Source organism: Dendrobates tinctorius, unplaced genomic scaffold (genome assembly GCF_039654945.1).
Source record: "Dendrobates tinctorius isolate UK_male_01 unplaced genomic scaffold, ASM3965494v1 ptg000060l, whole genome shotgun sequence".
Lineage (NCBI taxonomy): Eukaryota > Metazoa > Chordata > Amphibia > Anura > Dendrobatidae > Dendrobates > Dendrobates tinctorius.
In genome coordinates, this window is record NW_027361728.1 from 7,083,697 (window position 1) to 7,106,650 (window position 22,954).

At 45.4% G+C, this 22,954-nt stretch overlaps 1 protein-coding gene across 1 annotated transcript in view; it reads right to left on the bottom strand.

Moving 5' to 3' along the window:
* LOC141092483 (probable cation-transporting ATPase 13A4) overlaps positions 1-22,954 on the bottom strand; it is a 198,571-nt gene that overhangs the window by 42,984 nt on the left and 132,633 nt on the right. The window contains exons 11-15 of the mRNA XM_073578654.1: positions 20,587-20,744; positions 18,324-18,512; positions 16,613-16,674; positions 11,825-11,975; positions 9,962-10,045 (exon numbers count right to left, since the gene is read on the bottom strand). Coding sequence (XP_073434755.1) covers positions 9,962-10,045; positions 11,825-11,975; positions 16,613-16,674; positions 18,324-18,512; positions 20,587-20,744 — 644 coding nt within the window. The remainder of the gene's footprint in view (positions 1-9,961; positions 10,046-11,824; positions 11,976-16,612; positions 16,675-18,323; positions 18,513-20,586; positions 20,745-22,954) is intronic.

Sequence of the window (22,954 nt, forward strand, 5' to 3'; positions counted from 1 at the left end):
TTGTAAAAATGAGAAATCTCTTTTTAACTTTTAACCCTTATAACTTCCTAACAAAAAAAAGTGTGGTTACAAAATTGTGCTGATGTAATGTAGACATGTGGTAAATGTAATTTATTAAGTATTTTGCGTGAAATATCTCTGTGATTTAAGGGCATGAAAATTCAAACTTGGAAAATTGTGAAATTTTGAAAATTTTCTCCAAATTTCCATTTTTTTCACAAATAAACGCAAGTCACATAATTTTTTTTTTACCATTATCATGAAGTGCAATATGTCTCGAGAAAACATTGTCAGAATCTCCGGGATCCATGTAAACGTTCTAGAGTTATTACCTCATAAATGGTCTGTGATCAGAATTGTAAAAATTGTCCCGGTCATTAACATGCAAACCACCCTTGGGGGTAAGGTGTTAAGAACTCATGGGAGAACTATAACTCCCAGCATGTCCTGCAGATCCTATGGCATGCTGGAAGTTTTAGTTCACCACGGGAGTGGCAGAGTGCATTTTTATGTGTTGGAATTAATAAACTTTTAATTAATTCTTACTTGTACAGGTTGTGCTCATTGTAGGTCCTGCAGCCAGCCACGCTAGAAAACCAAAAGTCTCTCTCTCTACAGCTGACAGGACCTGTAGTGAGGTAGAGAAGGGCTGGAGCATCACAGAGACCCCTCATTTACCTCACAACAGGCATTGTTTCTAGTGTGGTGTCTGCAGGACTGGATGACATAGAGAAGAGGAAGGGTTCTAAGCTGTCATGTGATGCCCCAGCCCGCCCCCTTCATTACCTCACACAGTTCCTATACGGTAGCACTCAGCATCAGCTGAAGTCTGTGCTGTGCAGTCAGGTATGCGATCCCTCCTGTGGGACCCTGCTCCTGCCACCTTCTCCACCGGACACACATCTCCCCAGCCACTGCAGGAATCCAGCAGTGGGGAAACCATGTGGGTACACTGTTTAAGTGAAGGAATATTCATTTGCTGCTCCCCGCTCACTGCTTGACACTGACAGGTGGGCAGGGAAAGGGGCTAATGAATATTCCTTCATTTTAAGCATCGGGACTGTAGGATCGGACAGTTTCGCAGGATGCAGTGACGAGACACTAGACGAATGGTGGTTTTCGAAATCACGTTTATATAACTCTAGCCGATGGGCTAGGCTGAACAAAACAAGGATAAAGAAACAACACCAACAGTCCACGCAGGGACTCAACAAACTTAACCAAATATAGTTTCACTTAGCCTTCCAGGGACTGCGGGGTTCAGTAGCGTGGCCGCGTTGAGGTAGCTGAGGCGGCTGTCCTGAGGAAAGTGACGTCGGTGGGGGCAACAGGCCCTGAAGAAAATAATACCGTTGGGGCGCAACAAGCCCTTAAGAAAACGAGGACGTTGGGGCGCAACAGGCCCTAAAGGAAACGGGGACGTTGGGGCGCAACAGGCCCTGAAGGTAACGCTGCCGCTGGGGCGCAACAGGCCCTGAAGGAAACACTGCCGCTGGGGCGCAACAGGCCCTGAAGGAAATGGGGACGTTGGGGTGCAACAGGCCCTGAAGGTAACGCTGCCGCTGGGGCACAACAGGCCCTGAAGGAAACGCTACCGCTGGGGCGTAACAGGCCCTGAAGTAAATGATGGAGGTGGCGCGCGGTGATGATGCAGTTCCCCAGAAGGCCTGTAGCCGTCCTTTACCAAGGAGTCTCTTCTTAAGCCAGAGTAGCGAGCCTTTTTTCCCACCTGTGACAATGTGGCGTATCTTGAGGCCGATGATGGCCGGGTCGACGTGATGGGGGAAGGCTGGGGGGGAAGGGCCCAGGTCTCTGAGGCCTGGTTACCGGTACTCACGGCCACAACCGGAGGTATAGTTCCTCTCCCTTCAAGGTGGGGGATAGCGGGGATAATTCTCTCAGAACGGGAGCGGGGAGCAGTCTCTGGGCACAGTCTCTCACGTCTCTCTTGTCGGTAAATCGGTCGCTTTTTCCTCGCAGGATCCTCTCGGTGCCCCTGAAAGTCACCCTGCGTCTTGCCTTCACTCCCTCTCTTCCCCAACTGCCACTTCAGCGCGTCCCCTGCTCCTTTTACCCTAGCCCCTCCCCCTGTTGCCCTGACAACCTCAGTCGCATGTCTCCCTTTGTAATTCCCCTGTTGTGCTTCCTTCAATAACTCTGATGGCGGTCCCCTTGGTTCCGGCCCAAACACTATATGGGGGTCCTCCTCCCCACATTCTCCCACCCTGTAAGCTCGCCAGTCCTTGGGCGAGGGAGTTAGTCTATTAAGATTAGCCTGTAAAGGTGTTAATATTCGTTGCCATACGAACTGATCTTGTTCATACCGTTCGGGGGGTTTGCCGGCTGTTGACCGCTCGGAGCGCCTAAGTTCGACTGGGGTGGAATCTTCTGGGGTGGTGGACGTCGGTGGGCTGCATGGTGCTGGTGGGTTAATTGTGTCAACTGGCTCATTATTGGGTGGAGGGCCCTTGGGAACTGGAGGGAAATCCTCGTCTTCCGAGTCCCAGTGTATGGACTCCGGTTCGGATGTCTTCGGGACAGGTTCCAGCTGCTTCGGGTCGGTGGAAATACACGGGCGCAACATATTACGATGCACAATGCGGGTAGGCAGTGTTTCATCCTGCTCGGGCCGTATTTCGTACACAGGTCCTTCTGGATGGATACGGCGTAGTACCCGATAAGGACTCTCTTCCCAACGTGACTCCAGTTTATTCTGGGGGCGTTGATCTAGTACAAGCACACGGTCCCCGCTTTGGAGATGGGGAGGGGAGGTTGTATTCTTCCCTGGGTGTTCCCAGTCTTGAAGTTTGGTATGTACAATTTGGTGAAGAGTTTGCAGCCTGTGGCGATGATTTCGGACCCAAGATGACACTCCGGTCCAGGGCCGAGGCTCTTCGGGGTCCAACTCTACCTCCGTGATCCCTTTACCCTCTCGTCCGAACAGCAGGAAATAAGGAGTATAGCCCGTAACTCGATGTACCCGATTATTATAAACCCATACTAATTCAGAAACATATTCAGGCCAACAAGCTTTCTTGTCACTCTCCAGAGTGCGTAGCATTTGAATCAATGTCCGATTAAATTGCTCACAAGCCCCATTCCCTTGCGGGTGATATGGTGTGGTCCGGGTTTTATCAATCCCATAAAGATAGTAGTTTCCAAGAGAAAAAGGTCGCACTCTGCAGGATAATGATGAATGTTTATTGACACTGAATTACATGTCACGTCGGAGATGTGAAGGAGAGTGTGTCAAATGGCTGACATTTGACACACTCTCCTTCACATCTCCGGCGTCAGCCATTTGACACACTCTCCTTCACATCTCCGACGTGACATGTAATTCAGTGTCAATAAACATTCATCATTATCCTGCAGAGTGCGACCTTTTTCTCTTGGAAACTACTATCGTCTTGCTACGAGGTCAAGCACCCGGGAGTCCTGGACATGAGCTCTCCGCCTGCTGCCAGCCACGGACCTTAGTACGGTAACAGCGGTGCCGTCTGCTTTCTTGCATTAATCCCATAAAGATGATGTAGTTCCTCCATAACTTTCCCCAAAAAACATGCTCCCTGGTCGGAATGTATACGTTGAGGACAGCCGTACACTTGTATAAAGTTTCTGCAAATTGCGGAGGCGGCTGACTCCGCGGTCTCGTCTCGAGTAGGGGTGACCACAGCGAACTTGGTGAAATGATCCACCATGACGAGGCAGTGTTCGTATCCCTGGAATGCGGGACCAATGTGCAGATAATCCACCGTCAGGAGCTCAAAGGGTGCTGAAGTCACATTCGTCTGTGTTGCGGCCCTCTGAGCAGGCGGTTTGGCCAATTCACATAAGCGGCAGGTACGGCAAACTTCTTCCACAACAGCCGACAAGCGTGGGTGATAAACTTTCTGTTGTAACCATTGCAAAGTCTTTTTGACTCCAAAGTGGGCCCCTTTTTCGTGAGCCTCTTGAGCCAGCTCGTGTAGTTGAGCTCCATGTGTAACCACCTGCCAAACAGTCGTTGAGGTTGTTTGCGAAGTGATTTTACGGTACAGTAGTCCCTTTCGGATAATCAGTCTCTCCCATTGTCGCAGCATCAGCGACAGGTCTTGGGTCAAAGTTTGTCGTTGAGTATCAGTGGGTAATTGACCAGCGGCGACCCATGTCCGGAGAAGTCCAACTTCTTCATCTTCTTGTTGCTGTTGTATCCACTTATCCCGAGATTGTTCCAGGATGCCCCTGTGGGCCTCTGGGGAAGATACTTTTGCATCAACATTGGTGAGCACGGCAGCGGTAAGAGCGAACGGTATTTCCTCTCCTTCTAACTCTTCATCTCGATTCTGTCCGGGAGTTGTATTTCTAATCCTGGAGAGAGCATCTGCATGAACATTCTCGGCCCCTCTTTTGTAAATAATCTTGTAATTGTACTTCGCCATTCGGGCCACCCATCGCTGCTCTAAAGCCCCCAACTTGGCGTTTTCCAAATGAGCCAGTGGGTTGTTGTCAGTTCGCACTACCACCTCAGAGCCCGCTTGGTACTCTGCGAATCTCTCCGTCATAGCCCACACCACTGCGAGGAGCTCGAGCTTAAAAGAGCTGTAATTGTCAGGGTTACGCTCGGAGTCATGGAGTGAACGGCTTCCATAAGCGATCACCCCCTCCCGGCCATCCTGAACCTGTGACAACACAGCCCCTAGCCCGTGAAGACTCCCGTCAGTGTGCAGGATGAACGGCTGAGAGAAATCCGCATAAGCCAACACTGGGGCATCCGAGAGTCCAGCCTTAAGATCTCGGAAGGCCTCTTCCTGAGGGTGTTGACACTGGATTTTCCGCCCATTGGCCCCAGCGGGAGCCCCCTTCAGCAGGTCATGCAGGGCTCGAGCTCGACATGCAAAATTCTTTACGAAACGATGGTAATATCCAGCTAACCCCAGAAAAGCCCACACGTCTTTCACCGTCTCGGGGGTAGGCCATTCCTGGATAGCAGCACCCTTCTCCCGGGACGGCCTCACACCCTCTGCCGAAATGACATGACCCAGATACTCAATCTGAGAGCGAAATAGGTGGCATTTCTGAGGCTTCACCTTCAACCCGTACTTTTGCAGCCGGCTGAGTACCTGTCCCAACCGCTTCAGGTGGTCCTCTAAGGAGGCGGCATAGACAATGATGTCGTCCAGGTAGATCAACGTGGCCTCAAAATTGAGATCTCCTAAACATCGCTCCATCAATCGCTGAAAGGTCCCGGGGGCGTTGGCCAGCCCGAATGGCATACGATTAAACTCAAACAGTCCCATGGGCATTATGAACGCCGTCTTAGCTCTGTCCTCTTCTGACATGGGCACCTGCCAGTACCCACTGGCCAAGTCCAGGGTCGAAAAATATGTTGCTTTGCCCAATGCAGACAGAGATTCTTCTATGCGGGGCAGTGGGTATGAGTCGTTAATAGTGCAAGCATTCAATTTACGATAATCCACACAGAATCGTAGTGTACCATCTTTCTTCCGGACCAACACGATGGGGGCCGCCCAAGGGCTTTGACTTTCCCGTATCACCCCTTTTTGCAGCATCTGAGCCAGCAAAGTTTTCACCTCTTGATAGAGTTGTGGCGGGATCTGTCGATATCGTTCTCGGATAGGGGCCGCTCCTGCTGTGGGGATCTCATGAGTGATGGCGGTGGTACACCCAAAGTCATCCTCATGGCTAGCAAATACTTCGTGGTACTGTCCCAGCAATACTTTTACTTGTGAAAGTTGGGCCGCAGTTAGTCCAGAAAGCTCGGCCCGCATCTGCTCCAAAATATTTCGGCCCTTCTCTTGTGTCGAGACTTCGTGGGCCTGTAAGGTTCGTATTGTTACCTCCCAAGGATCCTCGGGGTGTACTCGTAATTGAACCGCAGGCGCGGGCAGCACTTCTTCTAAAGGCTTTACTAGTTTGGCCAGTACAGTCCGGGCTTTCAGAATGGTATCTCGGTCTTCAAGGTTAACGCAGCGGACCAGGATGGTTCCTTTTCGCACCGTAGCGAGGGAACGAGCCACCAGTATGCCAGGAGGTAAGTGCTCTGAGTGACATGGCTCCACCTGCACCTCTACGCCCTCCAAAGGTATCGGGGCCCGAATTGGCAGGGCCACCACTGTCTGTCCAGGAGGCAGCACAAGCAGGGGTGCCGCTGACGCGATGACCTTACCCAGAGCCTCACCCTCCTGGCTGTCCCGATGCACCCGCGCACCTCGCACCAGCTGCTGGAATACCTGTCCCTGAGCTGTGCGAGAACCCCACTGCTTCAATGTCCTTTGTGTGGGATCATTAAGCAACAGGTTACCAAACTCTTTTAAAATATTCATGCCTAGGGTGACGGGGTGTCGTTGATCAGCTTCTCCTTGAGTCAGCACCACCCCTCTGTGGCCGAGGGGTTTACCGCACAACGTCATCTGCACCCACACTACCCCGGCAACCGGGACCAGCAGTTGGTTAGCAGCTACTAGTCTTATCATGGGTCCCCACTGAGGCCTTGCTGCCTCTGGAAAGTTTCGTTGAAAGTATGCTGCGGGCATAGTGGTTACTTGTGCCCCCGTGTCCACCAGACACCGGACGGCCCGGCCCTCTACTTCTGCCCAAACTACCGGACACTTTGCTATCAAATCTTTGGGACTTCCACCACCCCTAGTTGTGGTTTTCGGCTCCGAGCGGCGTCCCCCCAGCCCGGAGCCCTTTAGTTTAATGGCCGCCGGGGTGGGTATCTCCCACGCCGCCGACACTCTCGGGTGAAGTGGCCTGATTCTCCACACTCATAACACCGGGCCGGTATAGGTTGACCACCCCGCGGAGAACGTGACCCCCAAGGACTGGTTCGGTTATTCTCTTTACTTCAGCCAACTCGCTCTTAATATTTTTCAATTCTTGCTTCATCTCCTCCACCCACTGGGGTTCCTCAACTGTGTTCGAGGAGGCCTCCACACCTCGGACCTTCCCCACGGGGACCGCCATCCCCTGCTCTTGCTCCCAAACCCGTGCCTGACTTCCCACTTCTGAAAAATCTATTTGGGGATTCATTCTGATCTGTTCCCGTAATGCCTGTTTTATCAGTGGATCTCGCAGTCCAGTCACCAGTAGGTCACGTAGGGTAATGTCAACAGGTCCTACCCCTACCCCATCTTTTCTTTCAATAGCCGTATGCAATTCTTGGAGCACATTCATATACTGAGTAATCGTCTCCCCCTCTGCCTGCATCCGACTAAACAGACGGGTCCTTAACTCTCCCACATCAGTGGGATCTCCGTGGGTCTGTTCCACTATCTGCAACACCTTTTCAAAAGTGTTGCGGTCCCCCGGAGGTTTCAACATCACTGACCTCCGCACCTCCCCGTCTAGGGCCATGAGTGCCACTTCAGCTTCCAGGTCAGGGGTCATTGGGTGCCTCCGAAAGAGCCCCCGCATTCGCTCTGTCCAGCTCCATAGCATAGTATTGGAGCCGGAAAATCTAGGCAGGTTGTTCAGCATGGCCCCCAATGAAATGCTAGTATGGGGGCCCTCATTATTTACAGATTCTACAGCTTCCCCCTGACCTGCGCCACCACCGTCTATGCTTGGAGACTGCATCCTGCCGACTACGCCAAGTGTAGGGTCGGACAGGTTCGCAGGATGCAGTGAAGAGACACTAGATGAATGGTGGTTTTCGAAATCACGTTTATATAACTCTAGCCGATGGGCTAGGCTGAACAAAACAAGGATAAAGAAATAACACCAACAGTCCACGCAGGGACTCAACAAACTTAACCAAATATAGTTTCACTTAGCCTTCCAGGGACTGCGGGGTTCAGTAGCGTGGCCGCGTTGAGGTCGCTGAGGCGGCTGTCCTGAGAAAAGTGACGTCGGTGGGGGCAACAGGCCCTGAAGAAAATAATACCGTTGGGGCGCAACAAGCCCTGAAGAAAACGAGGACGTTGGGGCGCAACAGGCCCTAAAGGAAACGGGGACGTTGGGGCGCAACAGGCCCTGAAGGTAACGCTGCCGCTGGGGCGCAACAGGCCCTGAAGGAAACACTGCCGCTGGGGCGCAACAGGCCCTGAAGGAAACGGGGACGTTGGGGCGCAACAGGCCCTGAAGGTAACGCTGCCGCTGGGGCGCAACAGGCCCCGAAGGAAACGCTGCCGCTGGGGCGCAACAGGCCCTGAAGAAAACGCTGCTGCTGGGGCGCAACAGGCCCTGAAGGAAGCAATGCCGTTGGGGCTCAACGGGCCCTGAAGTAAATGATGGAGGTGGCGTGCGGTGATGATGCAGTTCCCCAGAAGGCCTGTAGCCGTCCTTTACCAAGGAGTCTCTTCTTAAGCCAGGGTAGCGAGCCTTTTATCCCGCCTGTGATAATGTGGCATATCTTGAGGCCGATGATGGCCGGGTCGGTGTGATGGGGGAAGGCTGGGGGGAAGGGCCCAGGTCTCTGAGGCCTGGTTACCAGTACTCACGGCCACAACCGGAGGTATAGTTCCTCTCCCTTCAAGGCGGGGGATAGCGGGGATAATTCTCTCAGAACGGGAGCGGGGAGCAGTCTCTGGGCACAGTCTCTCAAGTCTCTCTTGTCGGTAAATCGGTCGCTTTCTCCTCGCAGGATCCTCTCGGTGCCCCTGCAAGTCACCCTGCGTCTTGCCTTCACTCCCTCTCTTCCCCAACTGCCACTTCAGCGCGTCCCCTGCTCCTTTTACCCTAGCCCCTCCCCTTGTTGCCCTGACAACCTCAGTCGCATGTCTCCCTTTGTAATTCCCCTGTTGTGCTTCCTTCAATAACTCTGATGGCGGTCCCCTTGGTTCCGGCCCAAACACTATATGGGGGTCCTCCTCCCCACAGGACCACGTGGTTTCCCCAGTACCGGATTCCTGCAACGGTGACATTTTCCTGCCTCATGCGAGTGCGATCCCAGTGCGATTCCACTCCGCCACTGCCTCCTCCCCACATGTTACATCCGTACCATAAGACGCACCTCACACATTCCTCATGATTTTGGAGGAAAAAAGTGTGTCTTATGGTCCGAAAAATATGGTAATTATAATAAATAATATATATCTCTCCTTCTGTACTTGTGTGTCCCTTGTCTTGCACATGTTTATTGTACTTGTTTATATTTCCCCTTTTCCCTGTAAAGCGCCATGGAATAAATGGCACTATATAAATGTATACTAATAATAATATTATTACATCCAAAAGAGTGATTGCTATCAATTTTTAATTTCTAATCAATTTTTAATCAACCAGAGAGCATGAATTGGTTGGCTAAAAAAGGACATTTATTAAAATGTGCCAAATATTAGGACTCAAAAAAGATCATCAACATGTTGTGTAAATTTAAATCAAGTGTCTAAAGATGCTCCAAGTATCATCCAGCATGAGCCACTACAAAGAATTTATATTTATTTTAAAAGGAACATGTGATGTCAAAAAATACCAGTAACTTGCAGATATGAGGTTAATTTACAGGTTTATAGTGTTCTGCAGCTGTGCGGCCGCCATACTGAAAACCCAGCTAGAGAGAAAATTAACTTTATACCTTTCCCACAATCTCGGGCTTTCAGTCATGGACGTGCGGCCAGTGCGCCTTCAGTCATCACTCAATCCATAGTGAGAGGCGGCGGAAACCACGTCCCGGCATTGACTGACTGCCAGCTCTTCATTGCACCAGTGCAGAGACAGCTGTCAGTCAGTACCACATCATGGTTTCAACCATCGTCACTCATGATGACTGAAGCTACGTGTCCATGAGTGAAAGTCCGAGGCTCCCAGTAGGAATAATACCGTTTACCTATTGCAATTATTAATCTTCACCATTGTTTAAGTAATCTGAATAATAATTCCAATTTAAATAAAATCATCAACATACTATAAAACTACGAATAAGAAACAATTATATATCATACTGCTATATGCACATTTGCTAAACTATATGCAGTAGAGGAACATGTTTGAACAAGGTGCGTTCTGGAGAATTTACCTCTTCAGAATCTAATCCAGGTTTAACAATTTTATATGACTGTGAGTCCTCATCTTTGGTTTTTATGTCGGTATCTTGTAAAACCTAAACATATAAATCAGAAACAATGATCACATTTTATTAATATGTGCATAGTATATATTGTGCACATATCATTTGTTAATCTAATTGTCTTATGAATTTAAATAAGCTTTCAGAAATGTAAAACCAGAAATTATGAAACAGAAATTTTGCAAAACAGATAGTATGTTTTTGCATAGTAAGTTTACTGAATGCTTGCATTCAGGCATTACTTTGTATGTTTCACTTTTAGGGGCAAGCAAATAAAATACATTTTCAAAGTTCATAATTGATGCAACTAATGCAGGGAGACCCCATTCATTATTACGGGGTCTACCTTGGTTCAATTATGTGTCCCTTTTTAGAATGGAAAAAAATTGCATTTTACAGAACATTTTTTCCCTTTCTAAAAACTGACAAAATAGAATTCAAATCCTTCAAACTGGAGTGCACTGAATCATCGGGTGATTGGAGGTGCTAGTAGACAGAATTGCAGCCCCAACATGCATAGAAATGAACTTCACTGTACAATCCCAATTGTTAGTAATTTGTTTAGTGCAGCAAGTACCTATCATTAATGCACAGAAATATTCAGTGCTTCAGACGACAATGAATATGAGAATTTCCTGAGTCTTTGTTTAGCTGCCACATAGAAGTCCTCTATGTCTAAGAGCCGCTGGACCAGTGTATGTATGGAGGTGTACAGGTGTAATGGGCCCTAAGCAGCGCTGTAAGTAGGAACTCCCTCTCAGCACTGCTTAGAGCCCATTACACCCAAACTCCTCCTTAGGCCTCTTTCAGACATCAGTGTGTCCGATACGTGTGATGACAGCTTTCACATGTACCGAAGACACACACGTATACCCATTCAAGTGAATGGGTCGGTGCCCATGTCAGTGTGCTTCCACAGACCATGTATCCATGGGCAAAATACATGTCCATTTTTTAACAGCAGCAAAACATCCTGCACACTGGTGACACACGGATGGTATCCGTGTGTCATCAGTGTTATACACACTGGCACCAGGGAAGTAGCGGTACAGTTAGCACTCTTACCCGGCACCGGGTGCTGAAGACGGCTCTTATAATTCTGCCATGTTCTGCCGGCGATCAGAGCAAGCAGGGGAGAATGATGAGAGTTAGATTCAAGTGATAACAGTGAGAGCAGGCGGTAGCTGAAGAGACGATTACTCCCATAAGCCTACACCTGCAGCTGCTAATAACAGTGAGAGCAGGCGGTGGCTGATCGGAATATTCATTAGCCGCCAATTGTACTATAAATAAATTTATAATTAAAAAAGGCATGTATTCCCCTGTATTTTTAACTACAAGCCAGGCAAAACTGACAGCTGTGGGCTGCATCCCTCAGCAGTCAGCGTTAGCAAGGCTGGTTATCAAGAATATAGGGGTCACCACGCAGTTTTTTTAATTAATAATTTAAATAAATAATTCTAAAAAATGGCATGGAGTCCCCCCCGTTTTTGACAACCAGCCTTGCTAAAGCAGAAAGCTGGGGGCTGGTATTCTCATGCTGGTAGGGGACATGGATATTGACCCCCCCAGGCTATAAATAGTAGACCTCAGCCATCCAGAAATGGTGTATCTATTAGATGCACCAATTCTGGTGCTTTGCCTGGCTCTTCACACTTACCCTGTGGTGGTGGAAAGTGGGGTAATATTTCTGGGTTTGATGTCACTTTTGCATTGTCTGGTTACATCAAGCCCATGGGTTAGTAATAGAGAGGCGTCTATAAGAACATTTTCAGTAACTTAATTTTAGAATTTTTGTTATAGAGAACATACCCAGCCTGTACCCTCGAACATTTTCAGGTCCAGTGGGTCTCCCTGTATTTTGCCATCCAGGAAAATCAATGAATGACAACTGACCATTCCTACTAGAACCGGACTCCATGGCAAGCTTCTCTCTGGTGTAAATAAATAAACTTCTTGGAAGCTAAAAGACCATTCAAATGTTATCATAAAAATAATTTAGACATACAGTAAAATGTTGCATTATATCACTTAAAAATGATGAGTGATTGTTCATCTAAAATAACTTCTGCTTTTTGAACATCAAAGTGCAGGAAAAAAATATTTCTTTTTGTCCAGGCTAGTCAACTACAGTTTTTCCAAAGAAATTTTAATGATCCACATACTTCCCAGTGCTGACCCAATATTGCTGTTTTCGATTTATGAGCTTTCCAGATTCAAGTTCTAATAGGATATTCTTTCTATTAGTTTTTTTAGGCTCAGATCACAGAGCTCACTGGTTGGAAAAATAAAGATGATGAGAGAATGGGACTCATGATGTTAAGTATTAGGCGCTGGACAGTGGACATTCACCCTCATAGCTAAATAAGTGATATTGAGTGGACTGATGTAGTACTAATGTGTTTAATCGATGAAAATTGAGCAAAACTGATCAAGGTCAATCAGAATGTATCTCTAATGTAGGTATTGAGAAAATATTTCTACTAATGAATGTTGTGGATTGTGTATTGTCATACACTAATTCTATAGAAGGACTTTTTCCTCTATTTTGCCATATTTCTTATTTCTTCTCCCACATTCTCAAACACTTACACACATTATCAAAATTGTTGGTACCCCTCGTTTAATGACAAAAAAACCCAAAATGGTCACAGAAATAACTTGAATCTGACAAAAGTACTAATAGATAAAAAATCTATGAAAATGAACAAATGAAAGTCAGACATTGCTTTTCAACCATGCTTTCACAGAATTTTTTAAAAATAAATGGCCTGGACATAAATGGTGGTACCACTGAAAATAATGTGACAAAAAGGACATGTTAAATCAAGGTGTGTCCACTAAGTAGCATCACAGGTGTCTACAGTCTTGGAACCGGTGAGTGGGCCTGTATAGAGGGTTGCAGATACCCACTGTGCTGTTTGGTGACATGGTGTGTATCACACTCAACATGGACCTGAGGAAGTGAAGGAAAGAGTTTTCTCAGGAGAATAGAAAGAAAATTATGTGCAAACATGATAAAGGTAAAAGTTATAGGACCATCTCCAAGCAGCTTGATGCTCCTGTGGCTACAGTTGCACATATTATTCAGAAATTTAAGCTCCATGGGACTGTAGCCAACCTCCCTAGATGTGGCCGCAGGAGGAAAGTTGATGATAAATCATAGAGATGGATAATGCAAATGGTAACAAAGGAGCCCAGAGAAACCTCTAAACAGATTAAAGGTGAACTTTAAGCTCAAGGAACATCAGTGTCAGATCGCACCATCTGTCGTTGTATGAGCCAAAGTGGATTTCATGGGAGACAACCAAGGAGGACACCATTGTTGAAAAAATAAAAAATAAATAAAAAAGCCAGACTGTAATTTGCCAAACTTCATGTTAATAAGCCACAAAGATTCTGGGACAATGTCCTATGGACAGACGAGACAAAAATTGAACTTTTTGACAAGCACATCAGCTTTATGTTCACAGACAGAAAAATGAAGCATTTCAAGAAAAGAACACTGTCCCTACTGTGAAACATGGAGGAGGCTCTGTTATGTTCTGGGCTGCTTTGCTGCATCTGGCACAGGGTGTCTAGAATCTGTGCAGGGTACAAAGAAATATCAAGACTATTTGTTAGGAGTGGCAGAAGGCATTAAATAAAAATATAAGTAAAGTACCTTCGCCACTCGGGGTCCACCGTGCAGAAGATGTAATAACTGCTGCTAGGTGACGGCATAGCAATCTGGCGGTAATGTGCACAGGGGTTAATGGCACCCAATGTGCACTGCTCAGACTCTGTTGAACTCACAGAGTCACGGAAACAAAACACAAAAACGCTGAGTCTGTTTAGGACACAAAACTACAGCGCTGCACCCACGGTATCTGGTCGCTTACTCCGTCTAGACCAGGGGTCCCCAACCGCCGGTCCGCGGCCCAGCACCGGGCCGCTGCAGTGCCCTTGCCGGTCCGCGGACACAAGGGGAGCCAGGGGCGGTCAGTGGCGTAGCGGGGGCTGGGGCGGCACGCAGCAGTTCTTAGCGGCGGCCAGGGAGCGATCCAAGCAGCTCCGCTGCCTGCAAGAGGGAATAGCAGGAGCGGAGCTGCAAGGACCCGTCCACTGCGTCCAGCTTCCTGCCCGCCGCCCGCGCTTCCTGTCTCTGACTGACACAGAGAGGAGTGCGGCCGCTGCTGCGACAGGTGAGAGGAGAGAGGTGGTGTGTGTATGTATGTCTGTCTGTGTGTGTACATGTATGTGTGTGTGTGTATGTATAATGTGTGTGTGTATGTATGTCTGTCTGTGTGTGTACATGTATGTGTGTGTGTGTGTGTGTGTGTGTGTGTGTGTATGTGTTGGTCTGTGTTTGTGTAGCCTGGCCCTGGAGGAGATGGGGACATGAGGAGAAGGCCATGAGGGGAGTGATGGAGAGACAGCAGTGATGGGGTGAAGGCAATGATGGGGAGAGGGGAGTGATGGGGTGAAGGCAATGATGGGGAGAGGGGAGTGATGGGGTGAAGGCAATGATGGGGAGAGGGGAGTGATGGGGTGAAGGCAATGATGGGGAGAAGGGAGTGATGGGGTGAAGGCAATGATGGGGAGAGGGGAGTGATGGGGTGAAGGCAATGATGGGGAGACAGCAGTGATGGGGTGAAGGCAATGATGGGGAGACAGCAGTGATGGGGTGAAGGCAGTGATGGAGAGAAGGCAGTGATGGGGTGAAGGCAATGATGAGGAGAGGGGAGTGATGGGGTGAAGGCAATGATGGGGAGAGGGGAGTGATGGGGTGAAGGCAATGATGGGGAGAGGGGAGTGATGGGGTGAAGGCAATGATGGGGAGACAGCAGTGATGGGGTGAAGGCAGTGATGGAGAGAAGGCAGTGATGGGGTGAAGGCAATGATGGGGAGAGGGGAGTGATGGGGTGAAGGCAATGATGGGGAGACAGCAGTGATGGGGTGAAGGCAATGATGGGGAGAAGGGAGTGATGGGGAGAAGGCAATGATGGAGAGATGGCAGTGATGGGGTGAAGGCAATGATGGGGAGAAGGGAGTGATGGGGTGAAGGCAATGATGGGGAGAAGGGAGTGATGGGGTGAAGGCAATGATGGGGAGAAGGGAGTGATGGGGTGAAGGCAATGATGGGGAGAAGGGAGTGATGGGGAGAAGGGGGTGATGGAGCACTTATTCAAAACCTATGGTGAGTTGAGTCACATTATAAATGTTATTTAATTATAAGTATGCACTGCTACACTACAACCGTGTCCATAGCCCCGCCCCCTTATGACCAAAGCCCCGCCCCTGCCACACCTCCATCCCCGCCCTGCCGGGCCATGGAAGAATGGTCTTGCTTGAAACCGGTCCCTGGTGCAAAAAAGGTTGGGGACCACTGGTCTAGACCTACCGACAAGGAACGGGTGTAGAGTGTCGCAACCACGGATGCACAAAGAGCTGCAACTGCAGCGCGGCAAAGACAGAGCCGCTGTAAAGACACTGCTAACTAGCAGGCGCAATGCTGACGCTAGGCTGCTGAGGCAATGGAGCAATAGCGCGCTGGCGCTGATACTTGCAATAACTCAGGCACTTTCACAAATGTAGTATCAGAGGGTAGGGGTTTCCAATGAGTCATTCACCAGTCCATGCATCCATCAACAAACATACAGCAGCAGTATGGCTATACTAGCGCATGGCGGAACAGCCATGCGCGCTTTTTATAGCGAACGGGACCTTCCGAAAATCTCCAGGTCTCCAAGAGGAGCCAATGGGATCCGACACAGGACCTGAACGCCTGACTCCCGAACTCCAATGGGAGTTCGTCCCGTGAGCGTGCTCAGACGCAGTAGTAGAGGACTTAGCCTCTGGAGAGAGTTGCCACAAGGCAATCTCCTCTGCAGTCTCCTCTACAGCAGATGAGGAGCAGGAGACTGCAGAATGTGAGGATCTAGATTTCAGCAAAGGAGAGGCAGAAATCTGACTCCTAACACTATTAAGGGATTCTAGAAAGAAATGTGCTGCCCAGTCTCAGAAAGCTTGGTCTCAGTTGCAGGTCATGGGTCTTGCAACAGCATAATGACCCAAAACACACAGCTAAAAACACACAAGAATGGCTAAGAGGAAAACATTACACTATTCTGAAGTGGACTTCTATGAGCCTTGACCTAAATCCTATTGAGCATCTTTGGAAAGAGCTGAAACATGCTGTCTGGAAAAGGCAACCTTCAAGCACAAGACAACTGGAGCTGTTTGCTTTTGAGGAGTGGGCCAAAATACCTGTCGAGAGGTGCAGAAGTCTCATTGACAGTTACAGGAATCATTTGATTGCAGTGATTGCCTCAAAAGGTTGTGCAACAAAATATTACGTTAAGGGTGCCATCATTTCTGTCCAGGACTATTTCATGTGTTTAATTTTTAAAAAAAAATTATGTGGAAGCATGGTTGAAAAGCAATGTCAGACTTTCATTTGTTCATTTTCATAGATTTTTTATTTATTATTTCTTTTGTCAGATTCAAGTTATTTCTGTCACCATTGTGGGTTTTTCTGTCATTAAACGAGGGTTACCAACAATTTTGACCATGTGTTTATATTGTTAATTTGTGTACTATTATGCAGTGTAAACTTACCTTCTGTTATCAGAAGGAACAATACCCCATAATTCCATTCCATCTTCTGTTAAAGTGCCTGTCTGTATAAAATATCATTATGAATTCTAAAAATGTTCATGGACATCTGATATAGGGCAGTCGCAAAAGTTCTTAAAAAAGCGGGTTGGCAATCAAAACTATAGCTCAAAACATTTCATTGGTATGAAAATTAGCATTTTTAAAATTTATTGAAATTAAACCTTTGCTACTATTCTCCACCTAATTTTTGGCTGTCAGTACTGGTTGTAATTCTGATGATACTCCTTTTGCAATCTCAAGCAAGCCTAGTGTAATCTCAAACAGAATGCCATTACTGACGTCAGATTTTTAGGGCTGGTCTATTGCATTTAGCAGTGAGCATTCACCAGTCAGGTATTATGACATATGTTCAGTGTAGCCTACTTCCAGAGTCACTCTCCATCTTAGTATGTAGACAAGCTGACCTATGACACTGATATGAAGGAGAAGGGTGAGTACAGTAAAAAAAATTACTTTGGGGGACATAATTATCTTAGAAACTAAATTGTGCTTTTGTAAAATGACTGAGATGAATTTGAATATTGGATGATTGTTTAGTGCCCATTAATTTCAAGGTGGCTGCACCAGCATGGTTATTGTCCATCATGAATGTCTGAACTGTAAGCTCTAAATAGCTGAAAAGGATCAGCTAAACTCACCAAAATTGTTGATTTGTATGACTAGCAAGTGCTGCTGTACCCTCTTTCATATGATGTCCTTACCAGGTATGCTTCTGAGAACTCTAATGTTTATACTTTGGGGACTACTCTAAACATCAAATGCCTAAGTGCATTATTTGTATACCCTACCGGTTCATGTTCACCGTACCACTGTGATATATACTTTGGGCATTTGGTCTGTACTATAGTATTTGTATTACAAAATGACGGCGGGTTGCCAAATGTAATAATTTGATTGATTGACCTACAGCTTGCACTGTGCATCCTGCACTCTATACTGCACATACGCACCTTCCTTTCCTCCCCCCCAAAATCTGTTCCTACATGAAATAATAATAAATTGCTTGTATTTTTTTTATCATCTTGGACTGCATGATCATTCTTTTTCTTCTTTCTCTGTTATATTCAATTTGATGATCAGTCCACTTTACAGTCCTAAACATTGGAATCATAATGAATAAATGATATTTAAATATACTTAATGATTGATGATTGGTACTGCTATCTCTGTTGAGCTATTTTTATAGTATATGGAGGCAGGAAATTCAGCTATCGCACACAATCATCATCAAGACAAGAACTTTTCACGTTAGTTTTCATGAGGGCTCAAGGGTGGAGTGCGAGGCACCTGATTCCATAAGAGGTTCTTAATGAATGAAGCTAGGCGCAATGTGGCATGCACCTCTGTGTGCGCCTCACCACAAATCTTACTCCAGTTGGAGAGTGGACTAGTATTTCTGGAATATGGAATGCTGCCACTCATTATAAATTTGACAAGTGGGGTCACCCCAACCTTGTCCACATTGTCAGTGCCAGGCAAAATGGTGTGAAAAAGTTGCAAAAATTTAAAACAGCCTTGGGTTGAGCAAACATTTTTTGATTTTTCAAAGTTTTTTATGCTAGGGTTCTGGCATAAAAGCATTGATGAATAAGGGCCATTATATTTTTGATCATAAAATAATTAGACAACAAAACAAATAATGATAATTTACCTTATCAAAACAAATAATATTTAGTTGTCCACACATATTAATCCTCTGTGCACTGAGACAAAATATGCCATTCCTCTGAAGCCTAGTTTGGGAATACAGTATACAGACTTGGACAGCTGCTGGCAGAGCTGCGGGAATGCTGACAGTAATGATAAGGAATGACCAGAGGACAGTGTCTGACGCAGAAGCCTAAATAAATCATAAACATGAGACTGAATTTATTAAAATATTAAATAAAATATCTTATACTTACATCATAATTCACATAAGTGTATAAGGCTTTACAGCTTAAAAACACTGATGGATGATAATATACTATTTATCATAGCCCTACCATGTATCACAACAATACTGGTAGTTAATATAGAAAATTATGATGTTACTAATGTCAGAATCGATATTAAGAAAAAATTCTATGTAAACTCCATAGTATGTCTTGACAACAATGACATTTCTTTTGTTATGTTATGTACAAACGTCTTCATCTACAGCCAAGTAGGGAGCTACAGAGGATCTCGAAAAATGCGCCATGAATGTAAGTAAAAATAGTGTAAACTCCATATGTCTGGTCACAAGCCAATATTTTACTGTTGGATAGCTAAATTGGGAAATTCTTTTTTCAGATGGAGTTTCTGCTGAAAGGAGCATTCTCAAGTTGTCTCTTGAACAGTAGACCACTTTCCAGTTTTTTTCACTTCCTAGATTCTAACAGGGCAGGCACTCCTTCTTGAGTGACAGTTCTGGTGAGTAACTTAGCTGGAGTATTAATATAAAGGCACAGACAGACAACAGTAAAACTCATGCCATGATCGCATCAAAGTGCACAGACTGGCCCAGCACCTCTCCCAATGTGAGCATGACAGGAGAGCAGGCAGCCAGTATGAAGATTGCGATGCTATCCTCGCATGAGTTATATGGCGTGTGTCTGTGCCCAAAGAATTAAGCTCAGCACAAATTCTGCTGTTCAGCCATCAGTGGCTTTCTATGGGTCCATAATGTTATCATCATATTTGATATAGAAATAACAGAGCATTTGAACAAGCACATAGCTCAGTGAGATCTGTGATTATGAGACATGCTCTGAAAGCTACTGATGATAGGGAACTGTTCATTTTGCAACATTTAAAACCAGAACTTAGAGACAATTTTAAGTGTATGAAATGTTCGTCAAACATCTCTAAATCTAATGGAATAAAATATTTTATTTTTTCATCTCTGACAGATAGCTTTAATCTCCTGGTCTGTAACTGTTTGCAACATGACCCAGATAATCTCAGCTGCACTACCCTTCCCCCACACTGACTAATGCAGGAGGTTAGACCAGGAGATCAGGGCTGTCTGTCATATATCTTATACACTGCTTATGATTGGTCAGCAATTCATCATACAGAGACATGAAAAAATAAAATATTTTATTCCATTCTGCAGCCACTACTACACTGTGTTCCCAGTTCAACATGAACAATTTAGTGAAATGTCCTCTTTAATTTTATGGAAGGTTCTTTTGAGAATGCACATGTAGTAGTGTTTTAAGAATAGCTCTTGGAAAAGGAAGGTCAAGCTCGGGAAGGTAAAATTCAAAGCTTTTATTAAATTTCCATAAAACATAAAAAAGCTGAAGACAAAACCCGACCGGTGAGACCGGAGGCAAGGTTGCAATGAGGAGATTGGAAGTCTTTGGAACAACAGGTGTTCTTAGACTCTGAGTCTAAGAACACCTGTTGTTCAAAACGCATCTAGTCTCCATATTGCAACCTTCCCTCCGGTCTCACCGGTTAGATTTTGTCTTCAGCTTTTTTATGTTATTATGTTTTATGGAAATTTAATAAAAGCTTTGAATTTTACCTTCTCAAGCTGGACCTTCCTTTTCCAAGAGCTACTGTATATATCCATTGTTTGACAGAAACGTGGTCCGTGCTGCGAAGCTATTTTGGCATATAAAGGGTGAGCTGAACTTTTTTCTTCTACTTTGCACATAATGCTTTAAGAATACCTATTTTAGTCTGAAAATTTTTTTAGTTATTACGTGCTGGAACAGTGTTTCTCAACTCCAGTCCTCAAGACCCACCAACATGTCATGTTTTCAGGATTTCCTTAGTATTGCACAGGTGATAATTTCATCACCTGCTCAAGCATTAATTCCATCACCTGTGCAATACTAAGGATATCCTGAAAACATGACCTGTTGGTGGGTCTTGAGGACTGGAGTTGAGAAACACTGTGCTAGAACAAATTATTATCACAAAACTGAAAAACAACTTACTCCATTTTTTGTATAGACAATAGGTGTGTAAATCACTCCAATCACTGTAACTGCCACAAGTCCCAGTAAAAATCTGACTGCATCTCTGTGAAGTTTAAAATTTACTGGTTTGGGGTAGAGGATAGACCTGACAAGATCACCTTTTGCTGTATTGAATCCTAAAAATATAAAAAGAATGTTAACTAAAAATAGAGAAGAGTTTAAAAATAAATCCTCATACAACTTGGTACCTATAATACAATTTGTTGCTGCTTGTTTAATAAGTCTTTGACAAGTCTACTTAAACAATAGTTTTCTTAAGCCATAACCCAATGATTACCATATAACATAAATTTATGGCATGTGGTTGCATTGGTTATATTGAGAGGCTCAAGAATTGAGCCTGCACCTTACCAGACAAATGCTCACTGGATTATATTTAGAGGCATCTGCCTATAACAGCCGGAGTTTGTGCTACCTGGGGATGTTTAACAATTTAAATGCCACTGACAATCTTTGACAGCAGCATTTAACTAATGCAATCACTGGTTTATACCTGCACTGGTTCCGATCAGCCTGCCATGACATAATTGCCAGAAACCAATAGGTTGCCTTGGCAGTCAGGGTGCTGCTGAAGGCCTCTGTAAATGCCATCCTGGTCATTTTCATACTAAACTCCAATATTGTGATATTCTAGTTCAAGTGCCGTAAAAAAACTAAATAATGCTAGTAAACATAAAAAATGTGTTTAAAGACACAGATAAAATAAAAAAATACAAACAAGTTTAAAAGAAAAACAAAAATAGCATGTTTTCTATCACCACATCCTTAACATTACAATCTATCAAGATGCAAAATTATTTTCACCTTTTTTTAAACACTTCAAAAAAAGCAAAAAAGCAAGAATAACTGTCTTCTATCCCAGCACTACCAGACCAATTTTACCAAATAATGAATGCATAAATATAAAATAAAAAAAAAAATGGGGAAATTGTGTTCTTTTCACCACTATTTTTTTCCCATTTTTCATTACATGGTAAAGTGAAAGGAATCATTCAAAACTAGAACTCATCCTGCAAAAACCAAGCACTCATACCACTATATCAATGGAGAAATAAAAAGTCATGGAAGAACAGAAATAAAAAGTGAAAGCTTCAAAACTGAAAATTTACCAATTTTGAAAATCATCCAATTACATTGCACAATTATTGTGATTGACCAGGACTAAGGACTGCTTGTTTACAATGATCATGCAGTTTAAACAGGCTGCCAATCATGCTCTGGATGTGAAAACTGATCATCATTCATTCATTGGTTTACACAAAAAGATCATCATTCTCGACAGCACATGAACATGAGCTGCCAAGAAAAATGGTAGCCTATTTGAGTGACAGCCAGGGCCATAGTCATGGCCCGCAAAGGTGCCATGACTAAAAATTCATTTTTAAACAGCAGGAATGGGTAGGTGGAGAGTGGCTGTTAATCTGGTATTTTGCACCTGTGTTGCTAACATCTTGCTTTATGGGCTCACTGCACCCTACAGTGCATTTGTTCTTAGACCTGGGCAGGTAAGTGTTGCTGCCTTCTTTTCTGCTGTTCAAAAATGAATTTTTGGAGACCTTGAGTCTTCTTTAGTGGCTTTGCTATTTAGTTTAGTGTAGGGACCCGTAAGTGTGAGTAACTTTGGCGCAGTTTACAGGCTCAAGTATTTTGGCCTAAATATCAGCTAATACCTCACTAATTGTGTACTTTTTGCACTATATAATTTTCAGGGTGCAGCCGAGCCCAAAAACGTTTGGTCTCGTATGAGGGGTGTTCACACTGGGATGCATTGAGGGTGTGCTCGCCAACCCGCCTAGTCGAATAGTAGGGCCGTAATAATAGGCTGTGATCCAGACTCTGTGTAGTTCCCTTGTGTGAACAGCGCCCTATGCAAGCCTTTATTGTGCAATTTTATACTGGGCAGTCACCCCCTCCAGAAATGGGTAGGTGGAGAGTGGCTGTTAATCTGGTATTTTGCACCTGTGTTGCTAACATCTTGCTTTATGGGCTCGCTGCACCCTGTAGTGCATTTGTTCTTACACCTGGGCAGGTAAGTGTTGCTGCCTTCTTTTCTGCTGTTTAAAAATGAATTTTTGGAGACCTTGAGTCTTCTTTAGCGGCTTTGCTATTTAGTTGATTGAGTAACCTCCTAACATTATCAACTTGCAAACTAACCCTATATCTGCAGGTTAATAATGTTATCCGATGTGACAGGTTCCCTTTAAAGGGAATCTGTCAGCATAAAAACACAGCACATTTTAGACAGCATAGGGTACCGTTACACTTAGCGATGCACCAGCGATCCCGACAATTATATGGATTGCTGGTGCATCGCTAAGTGGTTGCT